Raw genomic sequence first — 12,449 nt, 5'->3', positions numbered from 1 at the left:
CTGATTGTCAACATATACCTGATAGGGGGCAGACTTAGTTATTACCATTTTTTTATTTTTTAAAGGAAGAATACATTCTGTTAGAATATATAGTTATAAATTATTAAATATATCTACTTAGATTGTTACAACTTAACTATTTTATTATTTCGATATTGTTAAACGATTAAGTGAAAGTTAACACGTCACAGACAAATCTGACGCAAACGTGGCTCGACGATCTGTTTCGTGGCTATTCCATCAAACATTTTATTGGTTAAGAGTGCCCATATCTTTTAGTTGTTCGTTGAGTGAGGTGAGTTGAACTGCTTTAATTTAATTTTTTCATTTCACTAATATTTAAAATATTGTCCTTCCACTTATAATGTATTTTTTATTTAATGTTTATTTCAAATTAATTTCATTTATGCTTTTATTTTGCAGAAAAATGTTGAAACAAATAGCAGGAATTTTATTACTTGCAACTTTAGCATACTGTGCTGAAGAGAAGCAAGAAGAGTCTTTAGGAGCGAGATTATTAGTCTCCAAACAAATTTTGAATAGATATTTAGTAGAAACTAAAGATATTGAAGTGAGATATTCTCTTCACAATATTGGAAAAGCACCAGCTGTGAATGTTCAACTTGTTGATCAAGGCTTTAATAGTGAGGCATTTGAAATTGTCGGAGGACATGTTAATCCAAGATTTTCAAGAATTCCTCCTGAATCCAATTTTACACATGTTGTAGTTGTCAGGCCAAAAAGATATGGTTTTTTCAACTTTACCAGTGCCGAAGTGACATACAAGGTTTCTGATGATCCCAATGCTAAGGTAATTTATTTATTTAATAGCATATGTGTAGGTAAGTTTTCTAAAGTAACATTCTGTTTTAGATTCAAATCTCGTACAGCAGTGAACCTGGTGAAGGTGGTATTGTAGCATTCCGTGATTATGACAAAAAATTCTCGGCTCATTATTGGGATTGGTTAGCTTTTGCTCTCATGACAACACCATCATTACTTATCCCTCTTGCTTTGTGGTTTAACAGCAAAAACACATATGAAAAATTGAACAAGCCTGTTAAAAAACATTAAAGTTAAGTTGAATTATTTATTTACATTTGATTGAATGCGGTTGTGTGTAAGAAAATTCATGTATGTATATAAAAAAAAAGAACAAACAATAATTAACCATGTCATCAAGAAAATAGTACATTACTATTTATGAAGAATGATTGATCATTCGCTTAAGATCATTAGGATAATTTATATATTGTTGTTCTATCAATAAGTTAATTTTGTTAATAAATATCATTTTATATATCATATTCTTTTATTTCTTATTTCTAATTGCCTTTTTTATTTTTTATATTAGTCGCCTACACTTGATATAAAATTATATTTGCTGCTGGGAATTTTACATCTTGAATAGCTTTTGTTTTCTAAAGTATTTTTTTAATTATTTTATTTTGTAAGAAGATTCTGCGTTTTAAGTGCATTAACTATGTATAGTAATTGTCTAATAAAGGAATTTGAAAATAGTTCCAATTTAAGGAAAGCTACTTAAAACGAAGCATAGTTTAAATTTTAAACGCAAACTTGAATTGAAACAAAAATTGCTTCGTTTTTCAGATAAATAGATCTAAATTGAAAATTATTTAAAGAACAAGCCTTCGAACGAGAGCTACGGTTATCTTACAGTCTGAAGCGTTCAAATAAATTCAAAAAAAGCGGCGAATCAGATTTCTTGTCTCGTTAGTTTCATACTTTTTTTCATAATTTACAAAGCTGAAATCAGAATAGTTTTTTACTAATTCACATTAAGAAAAGTTTCTGTTTAAGTAAAAAATATGAACTATTATTTATTAATGAATCAGTTGCAATAGTCAAACGATTCGTAAGTTAAATAACCTTATAGTTTGCAAATAATAATAAATCCTATTTCATTATATTTAATTTTCTTTTTCATCTTCTCTTTAATCCTGCAGTTTATTATGTATTTACAACTGTTCGTTATAACCGTGTTGTGCTCTATAGCTATGATTTGATTCAATTATTTAATCATATTTCTTCAGCCTGGTAGTAAACATATTACCAGAATTAATAGCAATTTTTTTTTATCTTATTAACGCCATTATTACATAGATCAATGAACACTGGGAAAAAAGAGATTATATTAAAAGTTCACGAGACTTCTTACATTTCTGCATAATGAAAAATAGACAAAATATTTTCTTATATATCTATATCAGATTTTGTATATAATGTAAAAATTCGTTTAAGAGAAAATACTTGATTTTTATATGAAGGGATTATTGGGATTTAACTAAATAAATGTATATTTTTGTGTATTTATTGATTGATAGCAACATATTGATTAGTTGGAATTTAAAATTTATATAATTAAGGGTTAAAACTTAATGTATTTATTAATTATACATATTTTTGATATGTTTTGTTTTAAATTGCTATATCAAAATGAATAAAAAATAGTAAATATATAACATAAATAACATTTTTATTACAATAGTACCACATACCATATGAAGCATGAGTCTTAAAACTATAAATAAAATTTTAAGGAACAAATTGTGTGTATTTTTTTATAAAAATATTACATGAAGATATTCAAATCAAATATACAGGATCTTTATCAAATAATTTATATTTGTTTGTTGATGACTAGATTTATGGCTCTGTTGTTTAAATTATGTTCCATGAAACATAATATTGTATTTATAAATATCATAGCTTGTAAAATACCCTGTATATTCAAACAACTTTATAAACATATCTATAATTGTTAAGGGAAACAGGTAATAAAATCATATTAAAAATATTTCTATAATATGGAAAAATAGACATTTATGCACATTATTTTTTTAATACTATAACTTTCAATTACTAACAATATTAAGATTTTTTAAAAATTAAACATTAAAATTCTCGGTAAATTTTAAAACAATGTATACAATTTTGTAATAAATTAATAACGATTAACGTGCATAAATAAATTAATGAAGCATTTTTCTCATCCATGTTTAGGAAGGAAGTCACAGCCAGAATACTTAAGCGATTTTACATGATTATTTAAGCATTGCTAGAACCAGTTTCTGGTATAATAATTACTTGTGAAGATGATCCATATAAAGTAGGTGATGATCGATCTATATGATTTTCTATATTTCCAGAACTTAACAAAAATGGTGCTATATATTGTTCTTTGACTACTGGTGAATGTGATTTTGCTGTAGGTGTAGATTCGCAAGATGGAAAAGGACTAAGAAAGAAAAATGAAAACACAGTGACACAAGTACCGACCAGCATCACAAAAGTTACTAAATTCATACCACCACTCTCTCTTATGAAGAAAAACGCGGCAAGAATTACTTGGCATAAGACTACAGCAACTCTTACCATTCTCACAGCACCAGCATGAATTTGCTGCCCTTCACTTGACATAGTAATAGGCTTATACACAAAATAAATATTGTATTTATCTACCAAATGTTTAAGGCATAAATATAATAAACCAAATGGCGTAATCAACGGGCAAGATAAACTATAAACAGTACTTATAGTAAATATTAACAGAGTCCAAGCATAATGAATACCAAACGGAAACTCTGACAGGATTTCTTTGCGTATTGTTGCTTTTTCTGCAATTGACTTTATACATGACAATCTTAACGCATACATTGCCAATTCAGGAAACCTTAGTAGTTCAAGTGCTGTGCCTATCAAGGCGGACGTTATGATATAGTTAACAAAAAAGGCACCTTTGTCGGCAAGGAAAATACATTTCCAACGAAGTGTTTGATTTTCAGTTTGTATAGACCATTCCACAAATGCTTGGGCACTAGTTAAACCTAATGATGGTAAAATTAATACCATAAAGAGTAAAAATATAAATGTTTTATACATTATGGCTTGGTTTTGTTTAGATTTAGTCCAATGTGACATTAACTGATCTGAATATGCAACTAAGACAGGCATTAAGGCAGACATCGATAAAAGTAGCAATGTTGGAAGAAACTGGGATAACAACGGGCTTATTCTATTTAAAAATGATTCATGTGATGTTGATAGCTGATTGAAAATATTGACAAAAATAATAGGTGTGGTAACAAAAAATAGTACCAAAAATAAAATAGAATTTATAGCAATAGCTTTGGAATACCAATTTCTAGAAGATATTTCTAAATTTTCCCAATTTATGTCTGATGGCGTTGGAGCTTTAACAATATGCCAGTGTCTTAGCGAATCTGGTTCAAATGACTTTATTACATTTTGTGCCATATCTTCAGTTGCAAAAGTAACAAATGCAATGCCTAAAGGCCGAGCTAAAGAACTCCTTCTTTCAGCTAATACTAATTCATTGTATCTTTGTTCTTCTCTAGTATAATATTCTAAAGCATTGACAGTCTTCCATGGACAACAGCATATACAACCATAAGGCTGTACCTTTAAATCTGCATTTTGTGCATTTTCATGACAATACACTTTAGCATCATGAATTTTTTTTCTTTTTCTTTCCAAATTCATCAATTGTTTAACTCTATATGTAATTTGTATGTCAACAACATCAATACCTGGGTATCTTGCAACAAAATAATTTTTTAACTCTTCTGTATTTCGTTGGTTTTTAGATATATAGCTAATCATGACAGTTTTGGATGTCAATGCAGTGCTACTTGGACTTTTTCCTGAACTTTTTCTCATAATTAGAACAGCTAACGGTCCCATACATAAACTAGCGATAACATGTACCCAAAGTAAATTTGATGTAGGTCCCAAATTGCTTAAAGTTGTATGGCCAAATGTAGTTTTATTACCTTCTAAATTTCCTTGAAAATTAACTGGCAAAATTACACAAATTGAAAATATTGTTATTATAGTAAATAAAATGAGAAGATGCTTTTGAAATGATAAATAATGTGTAGCATCAGGGCCACATCTGGCATATATCTTGGATTTTGTTATTTTAAATATAGATGGAAACCATAAACACCCGGTATCAGGCATAAGAGAAACATCACCACTTGTCTCTTCTACTGCGACCGCATCATCAGTGTTTTTGTAAAACAATTGTGTCCATTTTTCAGTATGAACTAAAGCTAATCTCCCATAGTCCCATGCTCTATTTCTCAATACAGCAAAAAGTAATAATAATAACACCCAAGAAATTAGATTGAGAATTAACGTTTCTGGAATACCTTCATAAGCATTCGTAATAGTTTGGTTTTTCCGCACTATTAAACATATTTCGGTGTTATTGGATGTGTAATCAGCATACGGATATGACATTTTATTCATAATTCTAGAACAAGAATAGTGGTGTATTTACTATATAACTATAAGAATGAAAATTTTCTTACCTATTTTAATAATATCATACACCAAATTCGTGCTATTATTATGGATCACGTTTTATTTTCATACATGTAAATACTGTGCTCGTATAAAGGTACAATTATAAATAATTGTTGACGTTGAATTGCGACGTTGTCAAGTTTAGGATTAAGATATAATTTTGAATTAAATATAACTGATAATTAATCTATTATAAATAAATTTATGTTCGTCATAACATGAAATATTACAGTAATCATTGGGAATTAAATAATAAAGTTCGATATAATTTTAAAATTAACAATATAAAAAATAAATAAATCAAATATAATAAGGGTTAATTTTATATTAGTTAGGATTTTGTTCTGATTTATGGAAATTGATTAATATACGTTGAATAATATTAATCTTTTTAACTATAATGTGGTAAGATAACATTTTCAATATACAATATTTCGATTAAAAAAACGACATTTTATTTCTATGTCAATAAACTTTTAGGTTACATTAATTTTGTTTTTGTTTTGTTATGTGTTAATTTGAAAATTAAGATTAATACGTTTTCTACTAAATAAATATATATTTATTTTGGTAAGTAATACATTTCACTTTCAATTATTTTTTATTGGTTATTTAGATATTACACCCGCATTCTTTTTCAAATTTAAATTTCACTAGAGGATCTCATTAGTTTCTAAATTGATTTAATACTTTATATTTGTTTGAAATGTTCGTTTGCTGAATTGAAATCATTAATTAATTAAACACTCAAGGTTATACATTATTTATTAATATATTTTTAAAATAATCTTACACATTTTGAATTGAATTTGTTTAGTTGCTATGTATTTGTTTGTTGTAACAATTGCTTACAGTCGCTGTGCTATAATTGTGAGAATGAAATAGTTCCAATTCTATGCTAATGTATGTAACAGTATGGAATAAGTTTTATTTTGTATTTTTTTATATTATGTTTTATTTCTAACAAATCAGAAATACATGTCCCGTTTAATACATAGCTAGTAATTAATTACATCAGTAGTTTTTAATGGGAAAATATTTTTAAATAACACTAATGTATATTACGTAATTATATTTAAAAGCTAGGAAATAAGAAAATCTTACATCTAATATAATTGATAAAAACCATTGTTTTGGTTAAATGCAGTAATTCATTCAAGAAATAATTATTAAATCAATTATATTTATCTGGTAAGGGAGGTCTATAGAAGTTGAAAAAAAAATTGAAACTTAGTTGTGAACATTTTAGAATTAACAAAAAAAATGTATATTGTTGACAGACCCCTTATAAAACTGCGGTTTCGGTTACATAAAAGAAAATGATTAAACGCTTTCATCAAGCGGCCTATGTACAATGCGGCTGAACTAAAAAGTCCCTACAAATTTCATGACAATTACCCAAACAATTAAACGGAATTGATACATTAATATATACAACTGTCAGAGGCCTGTCAAGTAAAAGAACAACATAAACGTCAAAAAAATCAAACCCCCTGAAAAGGGTTACTTTTTAAAATGGTTTTAATTATTTTGAAGGCGTTTACATTAGGGGGGTGTATTGTCTTGTGAAGTGAATATATTTTTTATAAACATTATTTTGTGATATGTACTAATAATTCTGTTTGAGTTAGGTAGATATTTTGATTAACATTGCAAGAAAATATATGGATTTGGTCATAAAGAATTTTGTAACTTTTTGGTAAAATTGTCATTATGAAATTAAAATGTTTGTTTTAAATAGCGATTAGCCATTCTGTGTAATAATAAATCTTTTATTCCTTTAAATATGTTCAGTTAAATCCCAACAAAACAACATTTGTAGGGATTGTTTGTTGAAATCTAAGCAAAATAAAGCAGGCTTGGTATCGTAGTGGTCAAAGCGACGGGACAGTCCTCATATTATTGAGATAGTCGCGTTATTGAACGTAACGTAATAGGATCGAACCTCGCTGGGACTAAAGTTTTTTTTAAAGTTTATAAAATAAAATAAAGGATAGTGTTCGTTAAAATTAAGTGAATATTAAAATATTAAAATATAAATATATTTTATATTAAGTAATTATTAAACCGGACAGTGAGTGATTAAAACATTATTAAAGTTATTTAATTTTAGGCAGTGTGTGTGTTGTGTTACTTTCGTTATTCCCGTATTCTTGGAATTATTAAAGAGTTATCGTAGGTTTGGATAAAAAACGATTAAGGTCACGTAAAGTTAAATTTTACAATTTTTTTCAGAGAACAAATTAATGTGTCCGCGACATATGCGAAAATTTCTTTCATCTCAATATAGATTAAATTCGAGAATAAAAAGAATCGTTTGTTTTCTTTGCTTACAAGATATTTAAAGTTTCGAAATAAGCTTTTGATTTAGTTTGATGTCTGGCAAGAACAAGAAAAAAAGTTCTGAAGAAAAATAAGTATGGTTAAGGATACATGGTATATCATTGTATTAGAGGTAATTCTAAATATTGTTAAGATTTTCCTGTAAATTTTTAACAAATAAATAAAAAAAAATTAATTTTTATTTTTAACAAAGCAATAACCGAATATTGCAGGTAATCAATATGTTAATTTGTGCATCAAGAGTTAAAATGAATATTACATAGAATATTAACAGTTATAAAATAGTTTCATAGAATTTTTATTCCTCATTTGTTGGTGAGTTGAAATGAAAGCGATAGGATACAAACTAAAGATGAGTTATCTGCTAGGGCGAAATCCAAGAGTGAAATAAATAAGCAAGGGACAATGCAATTTTATTTAAAAGTTTAGGTAAACAAATTATACTTTTGATAAGCCTAGTGTATTTATTGTAGGCGAGAAATATGGATAAAATATAAGGACTACATGAATACAAAAATGAATGAAAATGAAACTTATACATCATTTGCATAGATGGAGCATCTAGGACAAATATTATAAATTATAAATTATTAACATTACATTTGAAAGTCCCAGAAAAATCAACCATCAAGGATTGGTATAGAATTAAATCTATGTTTTTTAGTTAGCCCCAACCCTCAAAAGATGCGAGTATAGATTTGACAGTTGCCGGATCATTAGTTTGTGAATTATAGCATATTGAGTGAAGCAACTTTTGTTATTGTGAATAAAATCGATAAAAAGGAAATTCGCGTGTTGATAAAATATTGCTTTTTGAAGGAAAAAAATACAGTTGAAGCAAAAACTTACTTTATGCCGAGTTTCTAGACACTGCCCCAGGAAAATCAACCATCAAGGATTGGTATGCTAAGTTTAGACGTGGTGAAATGAGCACCGCAGACGGTGAACGCCCAAAAGAGGTTGTTACCGACGAAAACATTAAAAAAATCAACAAAATGATTTTGAATGACCGTAAATTGAAACTGAATGAAATAGCAGACACTCTAAAGATATCAACTGAACGTGTACATCGTATCATTCACGAATATTTGGGTATGAGAAAGCTCTGTGCAAAGTGGGTGCCGCGCGAGCTTACTTTTAACCAAGAACAATGACGATTTGATGATTTGGAGCAGTGTTTGACGGTGATCAAGCGTAATAAACCCGATTTTTTGCGTCGATATGTGACAATGGATGAAACATAGCTCCATCATTTCACTTCGAAGTTCAATTGACAGTCATCCGAGTGAACTGCACACGATGAAACCGCCCTAAAGCGTAGGAAAACGGTCGGCTGGCAAGGTTATGGCGTCTGTATTTTGGGATGCGCATCTATTACATAGCGTTATTGGACCGTTTGAAGGATGAAATTGCCGAAAAGCGGCCTCATTTGAAGATAAAGAAAGTACTGCTTCGCCAAGACAATCCGCCGTGTCACAAGTCAGTGAAAACGATGGCAAAAATTCATGAATTGGACTTCGAATTGCTTCCTCATCCACCGTATTCTCCATATCTGGCCCCCAGCGACTATTTCCTGTTCTCAGATCTCAAAAGAATGCTCGCTGGGAAGAAACTTTCTTCGAATGAAGAGGTGATCGCCGAAACTGAGGCCTATTTTGAAGCAAAGGACAAATCGTACTACAAAAATGGTATCGAAAAGTTGGAGGGTCGCTATAATCAGTGTATCACCCTTGAAGGGAATTATGTTGAATAAAAAAACTAATTTTGCCAAAAAATTGTGTTTTATCTTGGTAGGCCTGGGACATTTCAGTTGATCTGTTATTTTGTTATAATTTTCAGCGGTGTAGTAATTTACAGTTATTAATACGTTGTTAATTATTGAAAGTTAAATGTAATTAAATGCAATTTAAAAAATATCAGTTAATGTTAGTTCTTGAGATAGTTTGCATATATTTTAATATGTTTTAATATACAGACATTTATTATTTTAATTAATGTTATGTATCAAATACATTTCTGAGCTTATATTGAAAATACTGTGAAAACAAATTTCAGTAACATATCATTTTTAAATTAGTCCTTTTACTCTATTATTAGAGAAATAATTTAATACATTGTGGTCGAATTTCGACCATTCCAATTGTGACATTTGACTTGAATTGTTTTCCATAAATAAAGCATGGACCGCAAAGTCCCGGGCCTAGCACATAGATGGCGCTAGTCTCATTGCATTCACCTCTTTTTCAGTTAGTATTAACCTTCGAAAGAAAGCTGTTAAAATTTCATAATATTCTACTCATAAGTTTGTGAGTTATGTGTGACACTACTTTTGTTATTTTTATAACAATGGATCAAAAGCAATTTCCACTGTTTTTGATTCATTGTTGATGTTTTTTTACACTGTTCTTTGATGGGAAAAATATCATTCAAGCGCGGAGAAATGGCTTGAAAAGTATTATAAGGACTCAGCTCCATCAAAAACAACAATGAAACGTTGGTTTGTTGACTTCAGACGTGGTCGTAGAGACACCGATGATACAGAACGCAGTGGACGTCCAAAAGCAGCAGAAACCATAAAAAAATCCATAAAATCGTTTTGAATGATCGAAAAGTGAAGTTGCGTGAGTTAGCTAACATCGTAAAGTTATCAAAAGAACATGTTGGTTTTATATTGCATGAGCATTTGACTATGAGAAAGCTCTGGGTGCTGCGTTTACTGACCGTTGACTAAAAACAAAAACCTGTTCATGATTCGGAGTAGTGTTTGGCCATGTTTAAACAAAACAAACCGGAATGTTTGCGTCGATATATGACAATGGATGAAACATGGATCCATCACTTAACTCCGGAATCACATTGGACAGCAACTGGTGACAGGCCTATTTTGAGGCAAAAGAAAAATTGTCCTATAAAAGTGGTAGTAGATAGAGCGGCTCTGGAATGAATGATTGTGTGTCTCTAGATGGAGATTACGTTGATGAATGAACCCAATTTGGAACAAAAAAAACGCGTTTTCTTCGTCACGCCCGGGACTTTTCAGCCCATGTGTGTGATATTTTCATTTGTGGTTCAAAAGTTCAAAAATTCTTTATGTTGATAAACAAACACTATCACTGGTATTAATAAATATATATTATTATTGTTAGTATTTTTTTTTATTGACTGAGTCACGATAATAATTAGTGATAATAGTAATAAAATATGTACATTGTCTAAGCGATTGGTCATAGTTCGATATGGTTATAGATACTAAGAGAAAAAAAATTATTTATATAAAGTCATGCTTCCCGATTTTGTTTTCGTAGAGAAAAATGGATTACTGAAAAATAACTCATGACTCATTCATGAAGTTATCAAATTACAGAATTTATTAATCGGTTTAGAAGCAAACGAAGACAATATATAGCGCATTAGTGATTTGTCGTAACTAAATTTGGCATAGTGAAAATGTAAAAAGTATTAAAGTCCGCCATGTTAGTCACGTGCTGGTCTTAGGAACGGAAACAATTGAATATATGGAGTCACGTGCTGTACACACGTCACTGACGTCACCCATAGATTTAGGCCCTTTCGAGTAACATGGTACTTTTTGATATGCGAAGTATTATGGAATGATTCATATACATTATTTCAAATGTATCATATTAACTGTAAACCATATAGTAATCGATTTAAATCACTTTTATAGAAGAATCAATGCACTGCTGCAGTTACTTTTCATTATCTACTAATACATTAAAATTTTCGAAAAGCTTATGTTTTTACTGTCGTATAAAATGTAATATAATAGTATATACATTGAATATTAAAAATAAGACAGTCAGTCTGTCTCCCAGAGATCAAGATAAAAACTGAACTTAATTCGCATAACACTATATTCTTCCGGTCTCACAGATATTTGCTAACTTAGAGATATCGTGTGGTTACTTTATACAGTGTGTGTTAATTTACAGTAATATATTAAATATTAAAAATACCATTGTCAACATTCGGCCATTCTGACGTTTTGATTTTTTCATTATAACAAATCTATAATATATACACCCAAGAGAAAAATAATATTTGCAACATTTGACTGCCCCGACACTTTATCACCAATCAATCCTATAATAAATCTATATTATACTGAAGAGAAAAATTGTATTTTGCAACATTCGGCTCCCCAAACATTTTGACTGTCTCCAATCAATCGTATAATAAACCTACAATATATACCGTAGTACGTCAAGCAATTTTATGATAAAATGGAAACAAAATTTTACATCAAGTTTACATCGTCTTACGACATGCCGTGTGTATTGTTCTTCATATTTTTGATAACAGATATGTATAACAATACAATATGTATTTCAAATATTCAGTGTACTCAAATTTACAATAACATAAAAAAAATTAATTAAATTATATAGGAGATAAATGAATACCATAATGTTTCTTAACCCTTATCACCAATCAATCCTATAATAAATCTATATTATACTAAAGAGAAAAATTATATTTTGCAACATTCGGCTCCCCAAACATTTTGACTGTCTCCAATCAATCGTATAACAAATCTACAATATATACCGTAGTACCTCAAGCAATTTTATGATAAAATGGAAACAAAATTTTACATCAAGTTTACATCGTCTTACGACATGCCGTGTGTATTGTTCTTCATATTTTTGATAACAGATATGTATAACAATACAATATGTATTTCAAATATTCAGTGTACTCAAATTTACAATAACATAAAAAAATTTAATTAA

At 29.1% G+C, this 12,449-nt stretch overlaps 3 protein-coding genes across 7 annotated transcripts in view; 2 read left to right on the top strand and 1 right to left on the bottom strand.

The window, feature by feature from the left end:
- The first annotated feature begins 1 nt into the window (after position 1).
- SsRbeta (Signal sequence receptor beta) lies at positions 2-1,302 on the top strand. Its single transcript, XM_076405251.1, has 3 exons — positions 2-295; positions 424-811; positions 874-1,302. Exons 2-3 carry the CDS (start codon positions 428-430, stop codon positions 1,072-1,074), a joined length of 585 nt encoding a protein of 194 aa, XP_076261366.1. The 5' UTR covers positions 2-295; positions 424-427; the 3' UTR covers positions 1,075-1,302.
- Positions 1,303-2,318: 1,016 nt separating this feature from the next.
- On the bottom strand, positions 2,319-5,483 carry Tmem63 (Transmembrane protein 63). The gene is made up of 2 exons (XM_076405196.1): positions 5,358-5,483; positions 2,319-5,299 (listed from the first exon to the last, which is right to left on the bottom strand). Exon 2 carries the CDS (start codon positions 5,293-5,295, stop codon positions 3,070-3,072), a length of 2,226 nt encoding a protein of 741 aa, XP_076261311.1. The 5' UTR covers positions 5,296-5,299; positions 5,358-5,483; the 3' UTR covers positions 2,319-3,069.
- Positions 5,484-5,808: 325 nt separating this feature from the next.
- The window catches only part of Asph (Aspartyl beta-hydroxylase), a 63,512-nt gene continuing 56,871 nt past the window's right edge, over positions 5,809-12,449 (top strand). For 3 of the 5 annotated variants that reach the window (XM_076405194.1, XM_076405192.1, XM_076405190.1), the window contains exon 1: positions 5,809-5,922. The gene's annotated coding sequence lies outside the window, so the exon portion shown is untranslated. The remainder of the gene's footprint in view (positions 5,923-12,449) is intronic. The other 2 variants (XM_076405195.1, XM_076405191.1) reach the window with 2 other exon arrangements.

This window comes from Rhynchophorus ferrugineus, unplaced genomic scaffold (assembly GCF_030347505.1).
Source record: "Rhynchophorus ferrugineus isolate W39M unplaced genomic scaffold, kcgeb_rfMv2 rfM5, whole genome shotgun sequence".
In the NCBI taxonomy this organism is placed as follows: domain Eukaryota; kingdom Metazoa; phylum Arthropoda; class Insecta; order Coleoptera; family Curculionidae; genus Rhynchophorus; species Rhynchophorus ferrugineus.
This window is presented reverse-complemented; position numbering and strand designations above follow the sequence as displayed.